The following is a 19,953-nucleotide window of genomic DNA, read 5'->3' as shown; positions in this document are numbered from 1 at the left end:
CACCTTCCAAATCTCCCATCTCTCCCAGCCCCAAGCAACCACCAATCTACTTTCTATCTTTATAGATTTACTATTTTGGACATTTCATATAAATGGAATCAGACAATCCTTGGTCTATAAATTTGAGGCTCCTTTCCCTTAGACTAATATTCCCAAGGTTCATCCGTGTTGCAACATGAAGGAATTTCTTTCCTTTTTATTACAAATAAAACTGTTTGGACATCCCATATTTTATTCATCCATTAATCAGTTGACAGACATTTGGTAGTTTCTACCTTTTGACTGTTATGAATATGCCACCATAAGTACACATGGATACATTGTGTGGATACATTCGTTGCTCTTGGGTACAGTAGAATTGCTGGGTTATATGATAAGTCTGTTTGACTTTTTTTTTTTTTAATTTTTATTTATTTATGATAGGTCACACAGAGAGAGAGAGAGGCAGAGACACAGGCAGAGGGAGATGCAGGCTCCATGCACTGGGTGCCCGACGTGGGATTCGATCCCGTGTCTCCAGGATCACGCCCTGGGCCAAAGGCAGGCGCTAAACCGCTGCGCCACCCGGGGATCCTGCTGCGCCACCCAGGGATCCCTGTTTGACTTTTTGAATAATGGCTAGACTGTTTTCCAAAGTGACTACATCGTTTTACATTCCCATCATCGGTGTATGAGAGTTTGAATTTGAACCCCAAGTTTTTAATCTCAATTATCAATGTCCAGTTTATCTTTATTCTTGTTTCTTATGGTTTTAATGTGTCATATCTAAAAAGCCATTTAAGAGTTTTATAGTTTGGGCCTTTACATTAGATGTATGGGGATCCCTGGGTGGCGCAGCGGTTTGGCGCCTGCCTTTGGCCCAGGGCGCGATCCTGGAGACCCGGGATCGAATCCCACATCGGGCTCCCTGCATGGAGCCTGCTTCTCCCTCTGCCTGTGTCTCTGCCTCTCTCTCTCTCTCTGTGAGACTATCATAAATAAAGAAAAATTTAAAAAAAAAAATTTACATTAGATGTATGATTCATTAGAGGTAAAATTTTATGTCTGGTGCAAGGGTTCAACTTAATTCCTTTGGACATCCAAATTGTTCTAACATCATCTGTTGAAAAGACTTCTTTCCCCTGCAGAATCATTTTGGTGCCTGTGTTGAAAATCATAAATGTGGGAATTTATTTCCAGATTCTCAATTAATGTTCTATCAACTGGTATGTCTATCCTGCCTTCTAGCAGCAAGTTGTACTAATTGAAATCTGAGCCATCTTGGTTCTTATTTCTTTGTAAATGCATACCCATCCCACCTAAAGAAGCTTGTAGGATTTTTTCTTTTCTTTTTAGTGTTTTGTGATTTCATAGTGATATGTCTAGGGTGAATCTTGCTTCATAGGTTGTATTGGGTTCTCAGGTGAGCCCTTTTAATCCAAAGCCACAGATTTTCCAGCTTGGGAATGCTTTTATACTATTTCTTTATTATTTCTCTCACACATACATCAGTGTTTTTTGTTTTCTCCTGGTTTCCTAGAACAATACTCTGTCTCTGATTTTGACTTATGTTTTCCACGTCTGTCTTGTTATCAATGTGAAGGAAGCTTCTTTATCCTGTAGTCTTTGAGTGAATTTTTAAATTTTTTGCAGTCACTTTACTTTTCACAAACACTTCCAGTTTCTGATTGTTCCTTTTTCATGGCATCCTGTTAGTGGTTTATGAATGTCTTAGTTCCCCAGATCTCTTTGAAGATATTAATTAGAGTTCATTTTAAGTTTTATTTTGTTCTCCAAATTATCTCTGTTTCATATAGGGTCATTTTTTTCAGGGGAGGCATTTCTTAAATATCTGGTGGTACTCACATTCAAGACAGGGACTGTGGAAGCCTTGTGAGGCCTTAGGTCTCTGGGTGTAGCCTACTGGCTAGAAGGCATTGCTTCTATCTTGGTGGGTGGGGAGCCAATATAACACTTTGGGACTCTTAACTTCTGGGTGCCCTTCTCCATAGAGTTCATTTTAATGTATTTAGAGGAGAACGCTCCTTTCTGGGGTGGAGGTGGGTGGATAAAAATCCATCCATCGAGTGTTAGGGTCCCTTATATCCTCCCTTTTGCCCTTGCCCTTTCCACTCCTCTGTCAGAGCCCTCTGGGCACTTTCCAGGACCTGCTGGGCGGTGTCTTCCCTCTTGGCTTTCAGTCTCCTGTCTTCTGATGCCAGTACCCCCTCTCACCTCTCATGTTGGTCACTGTGAATTTATACATGTTTTAATCCTTTCTGTCTAACTGTCTTTCTTTCTTTTTCTTTTGAGAGAGAGAGCATGAGCAGGGGGTTGTGCAGAGGGATAGAGAGAGAGAGAGAATCTTAAGTAGGTTTCATGCCCATCATGGAGCCTGATATGGGGCTCGATCTCACAACCCTGAGATCATGACCTGAGCCAAAACCAAGAGTCTAGACGCTTAATCAAATGAGCCACCCGGGCACCCCTAATCCTTCCTTTTATTTGAAAGGGAACTCAGGAAGAAGAGAATAAAACTCATACCCACATACCCTCCCAGGAACCAAAGGTTCTATTTGTGACTGTGCTGAAGTTGTGTGTCTGCCCTGTTACAGGAGTAACCTGGACAAGCTCTACCATGGCCTCGAACTTGCCAAGAAACAGCTGCGAGCCACACAGCAGACCATTGCCAGCTGCCTCTGCACCAACCTTGTCATCTCCCAGGGGCCCTTCCTCTACTGCTCCCTCATGGAGGTCAGCCTTCCCATGGACAGATGGGTTCCCATGAACAGATGGGTACCAGGCCATGCCTGCCAACAGCCCCCTCTGACTATCTTGTGTCCTCCCCTACAGGGCACTCCGGACATTGTGCTGTTTTCCAAGCCAGCGTCCCTGAGCCTGCTTAGCAGACACCTGCTTAAGTCCTTCGTTTTTTCGGTGAGGAACTGGGTGGGTGGGTGCCAGAAGGTAGAACCTCAGAGAAGAGCTAGGACTGGGCATGAGAAGCTGGCCATGGGGTACTGGTGGTTGTATACCAGCTATGGGGTCTAGGAAAAGCTCATTTTTTCTGAGCTGTGTTTTTCCTTAGCTGATCCTTGGGAATCTCAGTTCCTATAAGCTCTGATTTCATCACTTGGCCATCCTGGTCACTTGGACAGGTAGGAAGGCACCTTATGGAGTACGTGGGGCTAGGGCTTGTGTTCAGCTATGGCAGATCAAGGGAAAATGAAGTTGATTGTAGCACAGACTTGCTTCACAGCAAAAGTTTGTTTTCTGGGCTGGCTTTCCCTTTTCCATGTATGGTTCCATCTTCTGTATGGCCTAACATTCTTCTTTGCCTGGCTGGGACAAACCCCCTACCCAGCTAACATCAGGCTTCCCACTAGGTATGATCACAAAAGGGAGGATCCTGCATATTTCAACAATCAAAGTCTTACTCTGCTTCCTGGATGAAGGTTTACACTGGGAACTGCTTTAAATAAAATGCTTAATAGGAGGTTGACATTATCTCATACTGCTGAACTGACCTATGAAATGATTGAGGATTATGTGAAGACAATCAAATAATGACAAAAGATGGACTAGGGACAAAAGTCCCCAGGGACAAAAGTCTTCTAGGCTCCATTCAAATCTCAGCCTTCTCATTTACCAGTTGTATGATGGGAGGTCAATTATTTGACCTCTAAGCCTCAGTTTCCTCATCTGTAAGATCGGTGAATATTTTCACAGGACCCATCATTTATCAGACATTTTTTTTTTTTTTTTTTAGATTTTATTTATTTGTTTATTTAGGGGGGAGAGAGAGAGAGACCATGAGGGGGGCAGGGTAGAAGGAGAGGGATAAGCAGGCTCTCTGCTGAGCAGGCATCCGAAGGCAGATGCTTAGCCAACTGAGCCACCCCTCAGACATTTCTTAAGCAATCACCACCAGCCAGGCTCTTATGTCATAAGGTGACCAACTATCCTGGTTTATGTTCTCGAATGCCCTTTAGTCCTGGACAAACCAGGATAGTTGGTCACCTTTGTTGTAGGATGTAGATACAATGGATACATCTATGAAGGAAATTGAGTCTCCATGTTGAGGCAGTATTGCATGTTGGTAAAACAGACAGATGTGGAAAGATTATTTATAGTGTCAGATGGTAGCACACACTATAGAACAAACTGAAGCAGGATGAGAGAGGGGTTGGTTGAGGAGGTCCTGGAGGAGGTGACAACTGCCAAGAATCTAAAAGAGTTGAAGGAAGGAACAGCCAAGAGACATTGGCACAGAAGGAGGCTGGGAATAGGGTGTCACAGCGTGGGAGGGCAGCTGGAGATTTGAGCATCTCTGATGAAAGGAAGTCCCTGGAGGCTTTTGGGGAGTGGATGGCTAGCCCTATTAGGGCTCCTAGGCACTGAATGGTGCACTCACCCCATGGGACCATGACTAAGGGTACACTTTCCCTTCACAGACGAAGAACCGGCGCTGCAAGCTGCTGCCCTTGGTGATGGCTGCACCCCTGAGTGTGGAGCAGGGCACAGTGACTGTGGTGGGCATCCCTCCAGAGACTGACAGCTCAGACAGAAAGAAGTGAGCTAGGTTCTGCATTTCCTGGGAGTTGGGAGCCCTGGGGGTGTCATTGGCCTAGGGACTCTGCTGAATTGGATATCTTTACCTTTAATGCCACATCAAAGATAGCCTTTTCCACCATGTGGCAAGACTTTGAGGGCTTAAATATGTGGGCTGCAGGTTAACCATTGAGCCTCTGCCTTACCACTTGACTGGACTTTTAAATGCTTTTAGTTTGTTGAAGGCCTCCCAGGCAAGAGTGTCTGACTCCCCCAGCAGGACCAGCGTCAGACCCACCCAGGATAGGCTCACACCTACACGGAGGTGTGATTATGTGCCCTGGCTCTGTGTGGCCTTGCATGGGAACCTCAGGTCACCCACTCCAGAAATTAGGCTTTACATGCAAAGTTCCTCAAGACCAGCTCTGTATGATGCCTTCAAAACCCTCATGAATGATCATTCACCATCTTACTTGGGCCTCACACTAACCTTTGAGCAGAGCCAGACAGTATCTCCCATCCCCACCCCCACCTCTGTGAGTCAAATTCACTGCTCACTGAACCCCAAATTCAGGCATTTGCCAAACATTTAAAAGTTCAGTTACAAGAGCTAACATACAAGAAACTGTTCACTAGGTGTGGGTGGGGATGTGCACACCCAGACTGCCTGCCTGCCTGAGCTTGCTACCACTCCTGAAGCAGAGCTCACCTGTGCCTCCATGGTTTGGGCAACAGGTAGAGGGTCCAGCTCCACCCGCATCAGCCCTTTGTGCATATTTTTACGAAAGTGACTTCGAATGGTAGGAAGCCTGTTAAATGGATGACAATTTACCTGTTGTCTCTTATTGGACATTTAGGTTATTTTCAACTTTTTGTTGTTATAAGCAATGTATTAGTGGGTTTGTGAATGCACAGGCTCATCTTTTTGTGCTTTTGAGAAGCTTCTCCCACCGTGTTCTAAGTGTTTTCCTTGCATCTGCTGATCTGAGTTCTCACTCTCCTCCTAGAGCAAGGTCAGGTTTTCTCCCACCCACTCCACACCTGGTGTCGGCCCAGCAGGCTGGGCCTTGAGGGGGTCCCCAGTTCTCTCTGCTGCTCCCTTCTTGCTCTGCATGGCCAGAGAGCCCTGGGACAAATCCCAGGGGCCACATGTCACCGTCCTTGGGTGTCTTTGCCTCTCTGGCAGAGTCAGTGCTCCCCAGCACATCCCAAGAAGTAACCTTGGTGAGGTACTGACAGCCGGGAGCAAGACACCCCCACACAGCTCCCTGGTGGGGCAGCTCAGGAGCCATGGACCACTCGGTGTCCTGCGCCCTTCAGCTTTCCCAATTAGCTCTTAGTGGCCTCTGCCATGGAAGACATGGTCTTGGATCCGGATCAATCCTAGCTCTGCTCTTGTGAGCTTTGACCTCCTTCTGTGTCTGCAAAGGCCATTTAGTAGCAAGTTGAGAGAGACAATGGACTTTTTTTAAGACAAGTGCTTCCATGTTGCTGGGCTGCTTTCCAAAGCCATGCTGTGGATCTTGGATTCGTAGTCACATGGGGTGGAGCTGGCCAGGAGCTCCTGGGCTGGGTTCCCAAGGCAGCCAACAAGCACTTCCCCCGTGGACCACCACAGCCACCTGCGTCCTCATTGTGGCCATCGATCTGTTGCTATGTGTGACTGTGCTGGTTTGTGGTTAGCTCTGACTGGTGTGCACAGTCTCTGTGAGAGTTAATGTGGAGGCCTGAAGCATATGCCCCTCCTTTGCCTGTTCTCCTTGACTGTAATCAGCCAAAAGAGTCCCTTTCCCAGGATGTTCTCCCTCCACCGTCAGCCTCACTACCTGCTGCAACCCTGAGCTCCCAAGGGGTGGATACGAGCTCCTGGCCATCCCTCTGCCCCACACCTTGCCCTTAGCAGCCCCAAGTGGGCTGCACCCTGGCATACTCCTGCCCCCCACTGAGTTACAGTGGCACACTGCACCCAACCCTACAGGCTCCTCCCATTCCCCACCCTGCTGTACGCGACTCAGTCTCATCTGAGGCCCCCGCATGCCAACATGGTTCCCATTGAGCCTCTGCCTCTCCTGTCCCAGCTGTCAGCACAGTGCCAGGTATGAGGGAGGCTGCAGTTAGGGCACCGTGGAAGGTGCCCAGGGACACTTGTGCCTTGAGGGCTGAGAAAGGTTCAGCTGGATGCAGGTGGGAGCAGCAGTGAGAGATGGTGACTGTCCAGTGAGTGGGGGTAAGGCCTCAGAAGACTGGCCCAGGAAGGGGTACGAATGCCAATAAGCAGAACTGGTGGCCAGGGAGGAGTCTGGGCTAACTCCAATGTCTGTCCCGGGGCCTTAGGAAGATCCATTATAGTGGATGGGCCCCCAACATGCTCTTATGTGTCTACAGCTTTTTTGGGCGGGCATTTGAGAAGGCAGCGGAGGGCACCAACTCCCGGACACTACACAACCATTTCGACCTCTCAGGTAAGAGTCTGCTGCACTGGGGCCCTTTTAAGTTCAGTGCTGACATCGCCAGGAATACCTTGTCAACAGCCCTCTCACTTTCCTGGAGCCACCCCTGGGCCTGTCTGGTCCAGGCAGCTCAGGGAGCTCTAGGATGCCCAAGGTCTATGCTCCTCTCTGGGCCTCGATGGGCTCCCAGGGCAGAGAGGGAATGGGTGTTGCCCATAAAGCCCTAGGCCTGGCTTCAGCCTTACAGTCCAGCCCTTGAGACCACTTTACCAAGGAGTCTGGAGGACTGGCCACTAGAGCCTCCTGGGCCAGCCTCACCTTGCCAGGGTCACCTGCCCCTCCTGTGGGTGTGGAAACAGCAGGGCCAGCAGCAGCCTGAGGGCACCACCTCCAAGGCTATGCTGGCCACCACCACAGGCCAGCAGCTCCTGTCTGCTGTCATGCAGAGTCCCACCTGAGGGCTGCCACATGGTCCTGAGTGCTGGCCTGGGCATTGGCCCCACCCTGATGTTGCACGAGCCCAGGGAACGGAAGAACCAGTCCAGGTGGCTTTGTAGACTGGTCAGTGCTCCCTGCAACACCCAACAGCTTCTCCATAGGCCAATGTGGAACATGGTTCACGTTCCGCCATATTTCCTTTTTATTCTTGCTGATAGATTTTTAAGTAAAATGGACGTAGTGACCCCTCACTGCTTTGGTTAGTGTGCTTGGGCTGCCCTAACAACATACCATAGACGAGGGCCTTAAACAACAGAAATGTATCTCACAGTTCCGGAGGCTGAAGTCCGAGATCAAGGTGTCCACGGGGTCGGTTTCTTCTGAGGCTTCTCTCCTTGGCTTACAGATGGCCATCTCCTGGCTGTGTTCTCACATGGTCATCCCTCTGTGTCTGTGTCCTAACCTCTTCTTATGAGGACCCCAGTCAGATTGGATTAGGGCCCACCCATGTGATTTCATTTAACCTAAAAACATCTTCAAAAGCCCCATCTCCAAATACAACACATTCTATCTGAGGTGCCCAGGGTTGGGCCTTCCACACATGAATTTGGGGACAGTATACTTCAGCCCATAACCCCCATCTGTCAGAAAGGACAGTTTCTTGCATCACCATCAGCTGATTTGTTACAATGAGTCCCAGAGACCCAGTGTTCGCCCCAGCTGCCTTGGAGTCTAGAGCTGCTCCATACCAGGCCCACTCAGGCTGCAATTCTGTGTTGGGTGCGTTCACTCCCATTCCTACTTCATGTCCAAGATGTGGGAGAGGTTGGTGCTGGCCAGCCTGCAGGATGTATGTCCCAGCTTCTCACAAGGGAGGATTTGTAGGCTGGAAGCTGCTTGGCTTCCCATGTGGGTGGAGACCTGGGGGAGGAGGGATGTGCAGCAGAGGGAGTCAGGCCAGCACCCACATGGATAGGCTGGGCCCGGGGTCCCTGGAGCCATGGCCTGTGGCACAGATGGCTCATAGGACCAGGCTGGCCTGTTTTGCCCTGTTTGATGAGGGCCCACATGCTTATCTGAGCCTGATGGCCCCCAGAAATGGGGGCAGCTCACATTGTGTCTCCCTTCTGTAGAAGAGGACACTGAAGCAGAGAGACTGGCAGCGCAAGACTGCAGGCTAGCCTCCTGCCCGGCCTCAGGGCCTCCTGTAACCCACCTTGGGGCATGACTCCGTGTCCAGCAGAGTGGGAAGGCCTTTCTCTGCCCAGATCTGTTCCAAACCGCCACATCCCTGTGTCCTCTCCATTGGCGGTCACTGCTGGTCCCCTAGCAGCCCGGAGGGTCCCCCACAGACTGTAACCCCAGCCAGCCTCACTAACAGGGCAGCCAGCAGTTCCTGAGGATTAAATACAGAGGGACAGAGAAACAAGCTCTGAATTTAGAATATTCCAGGCCATTAAGGGGCTGAGTACATTTTGGAATGTGCTAAAGGGTGGTTCCCATCTTAGATGACCGGGAAGAGGGAGTTAATACACTCTGACCTGTTTTTCCTACCGTGCCTCACTCTCGGCCCCACTCCTCCACCTCACAAGATGTTTTTCTTTCATTACCTCAGTAATTGAACTGAAAGCAGAGGATCGGAGCAAGTTTCTGGATGCGCTTGTTTCCCTCCTGTCCTGATGGTGAGATGTGGAGGAGGGGTGGGAGCTGGAGAGTTAGTGGGGTACTTCGGGGGGTGGGGGCTGCTGCTGCAAAACCAGCCCTGAGGGGTAAAGAGGGCCTCTCATTCCCTGCTTTGAGTTCCCTGCTTTTTCTGTCCTCCAACCAAGGCTTCTACTTCCATTTCAGACCCAGGCAGGGTTCCTGAGGAGATTTGGAGCCAACACATTTTTCCCAGGGGCGTCTGTCCCTGGGCTGGTGGCAGAGCCACGATTCGGGCATTTTTGAAGGAGCTAATTTCATTAAGCTCCTGGGACCCCTTCAGCAAGAGCCTGGCATTGACCCTCTCTTGACCATGCTGTGGGCTGGGCATCAGTGAGTGACATACAGGCCTCCTGGCACTGCTGGGAAAGAGGGCGACCCTTGGGGGCCACCTGGAGCCTTGCCACCCTTTGCAGCCTTATACCAGGCCCTGGGCTAGAGAATTACAGAGGCTTCTATCTAGGCTCCTGTGTGCCTGACTTAGAAGAAGACAAAGCTGTTGGCAGCCACTCAGCAGATAACTATAAAATGTCATCTCTGTGGGCCTTGCACGGGGGTGAGGTCTACAGTGATGCTCACCAGCCAGAGCTGATCCCAGTGCCACGTACACCATCTCTTTCTTGAAGGGCCCCTCAGCAAATGGGCCGGGGGCCCGTTCTGTACCTGGTGTCCACTTCTCAGCCCGAGGCCCCCCACACAGTGGAATGCCCCATACGCATCTCCTTGAGCCCTGGGCTGGAGCCACAGCTGAGGCAGACGGGCTCTGACATAGAGGGTCCCTTCGTGCCAGCCTAGTGTCCTCCCCCACCCCTACCATCCAGAGTAAGCTGGAAGCTGGCTGGGGCCAGGTGCCCTTCCCCTGTCAGGGCCTCAGTGGGCTCTGCTGAGAATGGTATAGGGGACCTCAGGGACCCACAGTCCCTCTTTCAGGGTAGGCAAAGACTTACAGGGTTCATGTTGGGGAGAGGCTCTGGGCTCAGACCCTCTGGGTCCTCAGCAAGATCTGTTGGGTACCTCACAAAGCTGGGACTGTTTCCTCAACTGAAACTGGGCTGACACCCCTTGGGCAGTGAGTACTGAGCCTTAGGATGGGGGCAGGGTATAAGTGTGGGACCCAAATCAAAGGTTACAAGTGGGAGCTCTCAGCAGGGGGCCGGTGTGTGGGGCATAAGCCCTCCCCTGCGGCCTGATCAGTGATGACACCAGTGTCCTGCCAGCAAGACAGTGCAGGGTGGACCAGCTGGGTGGGGGAGGAGCAATGTAGGGGAGAAGCCCTGTGAGGTCCCCTCGGGGCTGAGGCAGGGTCTCTGAGGTGACATGGTGGTGGAGGGCTGTGAGGCCCTGGGGGTTCTCCAGCAAACGACTACCTGGACCCAGCCAGTGGGCACCCTGGTTCTGCAGTGGCTCTCCACTCACGGCCAGCACTGCTCTGCCCTGTCAGTGGTGGGGGCTACTCAGAAGCAAGCCTGGCGTGCCAGAGGGAAGGCCTGGGCAGTTTGTTTGCTTAATTCAGAGAGACATCAGAATCGTTGAAATTTACTTTTCTTTCTTTCTTCTCTAGAGTTTGATCTCCGCAGACATGACCTCCTCCTTATTTATATTAACTGGGTTTTATTGGACCATAAGTTATGGATGTAGTTTTAGATGCAGGGACAGTTGGTTTTTATGGAATAAAATATTTTAGACAAGGTCCCTCGGTCTTGGTTGTGGTCATAGTGTCAGCACTTGGTTTTGCCCTGAGCTTTCTGTGGGTACAGAGGAACCTTTTCCTGTGCCCTGGGTGGCCTTGAGGCCCAGCAGTAAATAAGCAGTGGGGGGTGGCCTCCCAGCTCCCTGGAGAGCAGTGGGTGGAGGTTGGGCACCTCAGCACCTGGATCTCTGCATGGCTCTGTGCCGACCACTGCCCAGCGTTGCCAGCTGGGACCTGGCCCTGCCCTCCCACCACTTCTTCCCATCTGCCTGGCCTGGGCAGCATCTCGAGCCCACCCTTTTGATTGTGCCTCCCTCCAGTCCCCCCTCTCCCCATCGTCACCCTCCCGTACCTCCTATCCCCATACCCTCCTACCCCCACAGGCACACAGTACCCCCAGGCTGCTGGGAGAGTTGGACAGATAGCAAAGGCAAAGTCCCGACCCAGGAAGGGTGGGGCTGGCTAAGGGGCCCCAGACAGAGATGGCTTCACCGGCATCCTGGTCACAAAAGGTTCAAGCTAGAGAGAACCTTGGCAGCTTTCAAAGTGTGCAGAACAGCAAGCGTTCTCAGAGGAGCTGTGCAATCAGCTGGCCCCACTCTCCCAGATGTCCCCAGAGCCCCTGTGAGGGTTGAGGGGATCTAGAGGCGAGGAGAATGCCATTCCTGCCCTTTGGGGAGGAGACAGCTGTTCACATAAGTGCTCAAGGCCATTCGGCTGCTCTGCCTGGAGTAAGGGTGCCAGGGAAGCAAGCAGGCTGGAGCGACACAGCCTCCTGGGTGTGGCGCCTGGGGCCTTGGGCAGGAGGAAGCAGAGTGGTTTGGGTAGGCTTTAGGCTGGTAAAGAGCCCAGAAACAGTGGCCTGGAACTGAGGACAGAGGTGGGTGGGGCCAGGTCTCAGGGTGGCCATTGGGAAGGGCTAGTGGGCACAGTAGGGTTGGCTGCATTGGAGGCCAGCTCCTCTTGCCTGACCTCTGTCAAATGGAGTGTGCCCCTAGCCATCCCAGCAGGAGTCAGGCAGCAGCATCCCGATCCCCAGGGCCCATAAGCTGCCCACCTTGACCATTTGCATTATTGTGACTGCACCATTCCTTTGGAATCTTGCTGATGCTTAGGGCCCAAAGGAACCAAAGGAATCTGAGAGTTCTGGACTCATGTGGGATACAGGCTTGGGTCTGTACACCTGGCCAAACACCAGCCTGGCTGGCCCCAGGACCTTTGTTCCAGCAGCCGCGCAGGAGGCCCTGGATCACACACTCTTGCACTCAAGGGCTGTTTGTGGTCCCTGCTGCCCAGACCCAAGGGGGGCTGCCGAGGACTTCTGTGCCATGGGACCCATCCCGCTGCAGCTCATCCCACTGCAAGGAGCTCAGGCTACCGAATATTTTGGTCTCTCAAAGTCCAACTCCTGGGATTCAGGGGCAATGTTCATTGCAGCCGTCCTTAGGTTCTTCCCCTTCCTCACAGGGGGTAGCCTGACCATGCCTGGGAGACTGCTTGCCATTGGATTTGGCCCAAGCATTTCTGGACAGGGCCCCCAAGGCCAGGTTTGGGGGCAGATGCCAAGCCCTGCTGGCTGGGCTTCCAGCTCCTCCCTACAGGCCCCACCTCCATCCATTGCTGTCTTTACTCCTGGCTTTTGGCAGAAAGTAAAACTGCATTAATTTGGAGTGCCTAGAATGGGGCTGGAAGCAATGAACCCTCAGTGACTATGACAGATAGCTCTGGTGTGCTCTGTTCTGTGACCCCCAGCCCCCAGGTTCCTGGCCCAGGCCAGCACTGGCTCCCGGGGGGCCCTCATAGGAGGAAGGTTACACAGGGTGCTTCCAGCAGGGGCTGGCACAGAGGTGCTAATGGTCAGCACAAGTCTGGGCTGGCCGCCAGGCCAGCAAGATGAGCACAAGACCTGCACTGAGCTGCGCTGAGACTGGAAACAGAGCCAGGACCAAGGGGCTGGAGCCCAGCCCGGGTACTCTAGGCAACCTGCACAAGTGCCTCCTTCCCATAGCCACATGCTTGTGGACCTGCCACTAGGTCTGCTGGAGCCCAGCACACATCGTGGATTTGCTCCTGTTCCTGCTGCAGTGGTGGCTGGAAGGTCCCAGATGTCTGGCCATTTGCCGCGATGCACAGGCAAGCCCCGAGAGGGCAGGTGGAAAACACCCAACCTGTGGTGCATGGAGCCCAGCCTCTTCTCAAAGCCGGCAGCCTGGCAGCTTTCGCTTACCACTTCCTGCATCTGAACACCCCACAGTCTGGGTACTGGCTGGGGGGCTTGGAGGGGGAGGTGGATTTCCAACCTGCATCCTCTCCTCAGATCTGCATCATCCTCTGGCCCCAGGCTCTGCAGATCTCACCTTCCTGGGTTGCCGCAAACTGTAGCTGTGTGTTTTTACCACCCAGCAGGAAGGCGACTGGGTGGCAGGGAGGACCAGGGATAAGGCAATGGATCTTCTGGATCCCAGGGGCAGCCCTGGGAGGTCTCGGAAAAAGCCTTTCGGTGAGCAGTTGGTGGGCAGGTGGATGAAGGGGGCTGCTGGGCAGGAGCAGTGACTGGACAGAGGACAGGACACAGGTGGGAGGGTATTCAAACCATTTACTAAGCAAATTCTTACCCTCCCCACAAGCTGCAGCGGAGGACAGAGCCCCAGCTCCACACTCAGGACCTGGTGCCCATAAGCCTCTCCTAGGGAGCTGCTGGGGGAGGCAGGGACGTCCAGGCCAAGTCTTAGTCCGCCTAGGCTCAGGCCCCGCTGCTGGGGTAAAGGCCAGCTGTCCGCACCCCTCCGACAGCCCAGCCCGCGGCCCCTGGGCTCTCCGTCTGCCCCGCTGGAGGCAGCAGGAGCCGCTGGGGAGGATGACGGCGTCCAAGACCTTGAGGGTCCGGGAGGGAATCGCATTTCGGTCCATTGCCCGCTCAGCCAAAGGGACCCGCGCCCCGCCCGCATCCGAGCAAGCTCTGCGCCCAGAGAAAGAGACCGGCAAGTCCTCCCAAGTGCGTGGCCCCAGGGCGCGGCTAGTGGCGCCTGGAGAGGACGCGCTGAGGCCGCGAGCAGGGTCCCCGCCGGTCAGCGCGCCACGTCCAGCCCAGAGCCCGCCTTTCCGGGGGGGCCCACGCGGGGCTCCCAGGCCCGGGCGGCCCGCTCGGGAGAGGGGCTGGCGCCGGGGGCCCCGCCGAGTCCCGCGCCCTCAGACGTAGTTCTTCTTGTCGTAGTCGCCGGTGGCCGTGGGCCGCCGCGGCGCGGAGTACTTGACCGGGAAGCTGAAGTCGGGGCGGCCGGCGCACACCCAGGCGCCGCAGCACACGAGGCCGCCGCCGCACATGAGCAGCGCCGAGGCCGCCCAGCCGATGTACAGCGCCGCGCCCAGCTCGTACTTCTGCGACATGGGCACGGTCGGGTCGTAGAACTCGCGGACCACGATGTTGGCGAACCAGCAGAGCGGCACGAGCGCCAGCAGCCCGCACAGCGCGTAGAGCGCGCCGCCCGTCAGGGCCACGCGCGCCTTGGCCGGCCCGGGGGCCACGCAGGTGGTGCACTGCGCGCCCGCCAGGGTCACGAAGAGCGCGACGAGCGCCAGCAGCACGGCGCCCACGGTGAGAGCCCGCGCCGCCTGCACCTCGGTGCTCAGCGCCAGCACCGAGTCGTACACCTTGCACTGCATGTGCCCCGTGCTCTGCACCACGCACGACATCCACAGCCCCTTCCAGGTGGTCTGCGCCGTCACGATGTTGTGGTCCAGGAAGGCGGTCACCTGCCACATGGGCAGCCCGCACGCCAGGATCAGGCCCACCCAGCCCACCAGGCACAGCACCAGGCCGAGGATCTCCAGCGCCGCCGACCCCATGGCTGGAGGCGAGACGGGCGCCCGACGGCCCCCGGGCCTCGGGGCGGGGCGCGGCGGTGCCTCGGTGGAACGGCTGGGCGCCCTGAGCGGGCCCTGGTGCCTCTGCGCCCGGGCGCTCGGCTCACCGCCTCCGGTCCGCGGCCCCGGCGGGTCTGGCACAGCCTCGGATCTGCGGGCGCCTCTGGGGGGGCTTCCCATTTGAAGGTTCGGGGGCGGATCCACCCCGCCTGCCCGGCCCCTGGCCTCCAAGCAGCCAATCCGCGCGCTGGCCACCGACCCTCGGCCAATCACGGGCGCCCCCGGCAGCCGGAGTTAGGGACAGCCCTGCCCTTGGGGGCCTCGGAGGGCGCCGGCACCGCTCCCCGCCCGGCCGCCGCCCCCCGAGCCGTGCACCCACAGATGTCCAGAGCTCGTTCTGGACTGACCTGGGGTGGCTGGGCGCGCGCTCCGCGGGCCACCTCCCCGTGTCCCAGCTCTCCCACTTCAGGAGCTGCATGACTGCACCAGCTGCCCGCGCCGCAACCCGGAGCGAGCGCGAAGGTCCCTAACCCCCCAGGCCAGCTCCACTCTTCCCTGGCCAAGGTCTGCCGGGCCCCCCACCATCACTGTCGCGCAGGGGTTTGCGAGAGGGACTCTTGGGCCTCTTCTCCTGAGTTCGCGGGGCACAGCCCGGCCTGTTACTCCAGGACTGTCGCCCGGGAGTCCGATCCCATCCCCGACCCCTTCGTGCCCTTACTGCGCGCTTCCCCTCTGAGTCCTGGCACTTTGTCTCCCGGAGGCCAAGGGGCCCGGCAGGCCTGAAACCTCCAGCCCAAGGTCCTGCCTAGCGCCACTGCCCAGCCTGAGACCCCAACAGGAAGCAGGTTGGAACGGGGGGGGGGGGCGAGGGGGGGGCGAGGGGGGGCTCACCAGCACCTCTGCAGACCCTCACTCTGCCCCTGCCTCCGGGACTTCCCAGACCTCCCAACCTTTGCACTGGCTGCTCCTCTTCCTGCGACGCTTCCCATCCCCCATCCTTGAGGCCCCAGCTCCGTCGACACCACTTCGGGAAGTCCCCAGTGTTCTCCAGTGACTCAACAGTCTGTCCTCCTAGGAGCACCCGTGGCCCCAGGCTTGGGGGCCTACTCTAGCCCTCAGAGAGCAGAAACACAAAGGGACACGGAAGTGCTGTGCGCGGCCCTCCCACCAGTGGCAGTGGGACCCCGGGCACCCCAGGCCTCAGGCCCCAGGCCACCCTCCGGAAGCCAACTTGGAGTTTCCTGGCCAGGAGGAAGAGCCCCCATCCTCGCTGGAGGCGGGAGGCTCGGGATTTCCGGGCATTCTTCTGCACAATGGCCCAGCCGTTTCTCGAAAGGCCCGTTGGGATGGACACCAGGCCCCCCTGAGACTCAGGTGGGGGCACCAGACCCTGCAGTCCCAAACCCCAGGGGGGCACCAGCCCCTTCTGGCAGCTCCCTCCCCATTTCCCGGCAGCTCTTGTTTTTCCAGCAGAGCCTATACTCTGCGTCTGACTGAAGTGGCTGGGACCCTGGGTCTTTCTTCTGGTCCAAGATGCTTGGCTGTGCTGGACCGGGCCCTCCAGAGAAGGCCTGCCGTGGAGGCCAGTCGCAGCCTAGGAGTTTTGACAAATCTGTCCCTCCTGGACCTGATTCCTTCTCTCTCTTCATAGGGCTCAGAGATAAGGCTGACACCCTGTTTATCTGGCATGGGGAGGCACCTGAGGCAAGTTTGCTGGGCCCTGTGTGTGAATGTGGGGTTCGGGAGAAAGTTTTACCCTCTTCCTCACCCGCCTCCAACGGATCTGATGGGGCTCTGCAGACCCCAGGCTCCTCCGAGCCCTCGCCTCACTGCAGCCTCGCCACTTCCACTGCAGACCCATTGGCTACTCCCCCTCCACTTCCCTGGCCTGTCCTCCCCTCTGGTGCACCCCAGGGAGCTCAGCTGTACCACGCACCCCACTCTCCCAGTCCTACTCCCTCCAGCCCTGAGTCCAGGGACCCTGCCCAAGGTCCCCCACTATGCTCCACACCGCTGTCTTCCCAGGATGACTGCTGGAGCCTCCTCAGGCCAGCTGGGCCCCATCCTTGCCCACTCAGGCTGCTCTCCTCAGGGCAGGCCCCTCTCCTGGGTCCTGCTCTGCCTGAAACCCACACCATGGCTCGCACTGCCTTCCCTGGGCCTGGTCACTGCGGCAGCGCACTCTGCGCTCCTTTCCCCGGGCCCTCAGGCTGGTCTGGCTCTCACCGTGGCCTCTTCTGCCGGCAGTGCCTCCCTCAGGTGGAGGCTGCTCATCTTCTAAGTTGTGTTGCTGAGATCGCAACTCTTGGAGGCCTTTTCTGCCCCTGCCCCCAGCCTTGCTTGGAGGCCCAAGTTGGAACTGTCCGTGCACTTATTGGTTTTCCCCATCAGCATTCAAGAATGAGCTTCCACACAGTGGCCATCTCCATGCATCTATCCCTGGCGAGGGGCTTCCTGTGATTCGTGGCTGACCTCTGGCCATGACCACCCCCACCAGCCAGCTTGGAGCTGCAGCCTGCACAAGGATCTCCCCCATGTCTGCCCACCTTTCCCCCCTCTCTCCACCACCATGGGTCTATCCCAGGGTCCACCCCCAGGCTGCAGATGGCCCTAGCAAGCCCCTGCCTCTTTGGGGACAGCTTCACAGTATTTTGGGGACTTGATGGAAAGGCCTCAGTCTCCACCTATCACAATCTGATTTCTATCCCAACACAACTGTGTTCGTTGTGGCCCAGACGTGCAGTGGAACCAGAACCACTGCAGAGAGGCCCAGCCCAGACCTAGGAGGGGCATGAGAATGCACCTGCCCTTCCTTCCACTCATGGTGGTCTCCTGACCCCCTGCTGCTCACTGAGCACTGCCTCTGGGTGGAGGACATGCCCAGCAAGTTCCTGCCCTCAACCAGTAACTGGGTAGGGCCATTTCAGGTGTGCCCATGGCTGTGGGGTAGTGCGACAGGGCCCTCTCTGAGGAGGTGAGAGTTCAGCCAAGATCCAGGAAAGAAGTTCCATGCAAGAGTCCAGAGGTGGGAGGGGGAACAGTGGAGGGGGGCAGATGGAGCTTGGTGAGGCTAGGGCAGGACAGTGGGCGAGGACCTGCGGCTGAGGTCAGAGGGGTTTAGGGCTGGGCAGGGCCAGGACTCCCTGATCTCTGGAGAGGGGCTCCCAGGCCAGCGCCAACCAAGGCCACCTGCTCATCTACAGCTATTGTTCTGCTTTCCCAGGGGAAGTGCAGCAGGATCTCATTAATTGTGTGAGGGAAAGACCTGAGTCAGCAGAAAAGCAAGTTTATCTTGAGCAGCTGCCGACTGACCCTGCGCCAGGGTGATCCAGTGACCTTCCAAGGACAATCTAAATTTAGGCTCCAGATTCCTGGGGATTGGGGTTTGGGAAGCTCCTAGTGGCTAATTTCATTTCAGAGGAAGTGAAAAACAGCGTTCCTTCTATCTTTTGGTGTTGAAACAGTTAAGGATGTTTTCTTCCAGCGCAACAATGTCTGTAGAGTCTCTGATCACAGAACACCTCCTGGTGCCCTTTCTTGGTGGTCCCAGAGGCAATGTGAATTCCCAGATCACCGGCCCTGCTCTGGAGGCCTGGGAGGGGGGTAGGGGCTTGCGATGATGTGCAGAGCACCCTTCGACAGTCAGTGAATTCACAATTCAGACTAGTGAATTAGCCCTTCCTTGTGTCAGTTTCTGGTTGGTAACAAAGCCCTCCACTATGGAGACTGCAAGTTTGGAAGGGAGGCTATCACCAATCCCAGGCCCTCTGCTGCCATTCCTGGGTATCCTATGGGTTCCTGAGATGTCCTCCCTGGCTCCCTTGACTTTGCAGCTCATCTGAGTTCAGAACTCAGAGCAGATGCCACTGGCTCTTTGTCCAAATTGGAGGACATTGTGGCTCTAACTTCCCAGTGTATAGGGGAGTGAGGGGCAGGGAGCTCTGGTTGACAGAGACCTAGGGTTCTGTAGACCCCTCATGCCATCATAGACTGTACCGGATGGTGGTCTCTGCATAGTCCAGGCCCCCTTTGGGCACCTGGAGGAGGTCAGCTGACAGCAGTAGTGCCCTCAGGGGCAAGTTGTGGCCCTCTACTCCACACCCACCTCTCACCCCTCATGCCTGCACTGCTTCCATGGCCTCTACTTCTGTCCACCTTCTCTCACTAAACCCCTACCTTCTCTGATGATTTCCTTCTCTGCATGCATTTTGCAACAATTTTATATACTCTTCCCACTTAACATCATAAAGTGATTCTAGATGCTAAACATGTCTACATTTTGTTAAAAATGCCATCATGGGGATCCCTGGGTGGCGCAGCAGTTTGGCGCCTGCCTTTGGCCCAGGGCGCGATCCTGGGGACCCGGGATCGGGTCCCACGTCAGGCTCCCGGTGCATGGAGCCTGCTTCTCCCTCTGCCTGCGTCTCTGCCTCTCTCTCTCTCCTCTCTGTGCATTCTCATGAATAAATAAATAAGATCTTAAAAAAAAATGCCATCATGGGGGCATCTGGGTGGCTCAGTCGATTAAGCCTCTGACTCTTGTCTCAGCTGAGGTCTTGATCTCAGGGTTGTGGGTTCAAGCCCCTCATTGGGCTCCACATTGGGCATAGAGCTTACTTAAAACAAAACACATTCATGACTACTGTTGTTTTTTTTTTAATTTTTTAATTAATTAATTAATTATTTATGATAGTCAGAGAGAGAGAGAGGCAGAGACACAGGCATAGGGAGAAGCAGGCTCCATGCACCGGGAGCCCGATGTGGGATTCGATCCCGATCGCACCCTGGGCCAAAGGCAGGCGCTAAACCGCTGCGCCACCCAGGGATCCCCTATGACTACTATTGTTTCTAACTGCCTGGAAAATGGTCTTGGGGGCTGGACAGAGGCAAGATGGAATCTACCTCCACCATTCCCAGGGGTGGGATGTGACTAGGGCAATGTGTTCTGACATTGTGTAAAATGGGGATGATAATGGGATTTACATTAAAGGGTTGTCAAGTGACTTAGTGGACAGCATTCCTTGGCTCAAGGTGAATACTGAATTGACAGTAACGATGATGATTAATTATGCAACCATCCCTCAAGACATATTTTGATAAAAGATGATTTTTCAATGATAAATACTACTACTACCAAAGTAAACCTTGGTATTTTGAATGGTCGCCTCAGGAAAAATCCCCCAAAGACTTTTAGCTCACATCCAGGAGGTTGTATCACATTAACCCCTTATCTGAGTACGTGTTTTCATTGCCGGTCACCAGCATTGGGTATTCACAGAT

At 55.1% G+C, this 19,953-nt stretch overlaps 2 protein-coding genes across 4 annotated transcripts in view; one reads left to right on the top strand and one right to left on the bottom strand.

The window, feature by feature from the left end:
* CDC45 (cell division cycle 45) overlaps window positions 1-10,811 on the top strand; it is a 32,657-nt gene extending 21,846 nt beyond the window's left edge. For 2 of the 3 annotated variants that reach the window (XM_038575899.1, XM_038575897.1), the window contains 6 exons: window positions 2,595-2,733; window positions 2,833-2,916; window positions 4,434-4,552; window positions 6,916-6,992; window positions 9,034-9,100; window positions 10,681-10,811. In XM_038575899.1, coding sequence (XP_038431827.1) covers window positions 2,595-2,733; window positions 2,833-2,916; window positions 4,434-4,552; window positions 6,916-6,992; window positions 9,034-9,098 — 484 coding nt within the window. In that variant the 3' untranslated portion in view covers window positions 9,099-9,100; window positions 10,681-10,811. Of the gene's footprint in view, window positions 1-2,594; window positions 2,734-2,832; window positions 2,917-4,433; window positions 4,553-6,915; window positions 6,993-9,033; window positions 9,101-9,266 lie in introns of all 3 variants that reach the window. The other variant, XM_038575898.1, reaches the window with a different exon arrangement.
* A 2,576-nt stretch (window positions 10,812-13,387) lies between these two features.
* CLDN5 (claudin 5) lies at window positions 13,388-15,543 on the bottom strand. The gene has a single exon (XM_038574533.1). It carries the CDS (start codon window positions 14,851-14,853, stop codon window positions 13,999-14,001), a length of 855 nt encoding a protein of 284 aa, XP_038430461.1. The 5' UTR covers window positions 14,854-15,543; the 3' UTR covers window positions 13,388-13,998.
* Between the last annotated feature and the right edge of the window lie 4,410 nt (window positions 15,544-19,953).

Source organism: Canis lupus, chromosome 26, assembly GCF_011100685.1.
Source record: "Canis lupus familiaris isolate Mischka breed German Shepherd chromosome 26, alternate assembly UU_Cfam_GSD_1.0, whole genome shotgun sequence".
NCBI lineage: Eukaryota > Metazoa > Chordata > Mammalia > Carnivora > Canidae > Canis > Canis lupus.
This window is presented reverse-complemented; position numbering and strand designations above follow the sequence as displayed.

Coding starts and splice junctions, on each gene's coding strand:
- CLDN5 (XM_038574533.1), bottom strand. CDS start 14,853: ATGGGAAGCCCCCCCAGAGGCGCCCGCAGATCCGAGGCTGTGCCAGAC.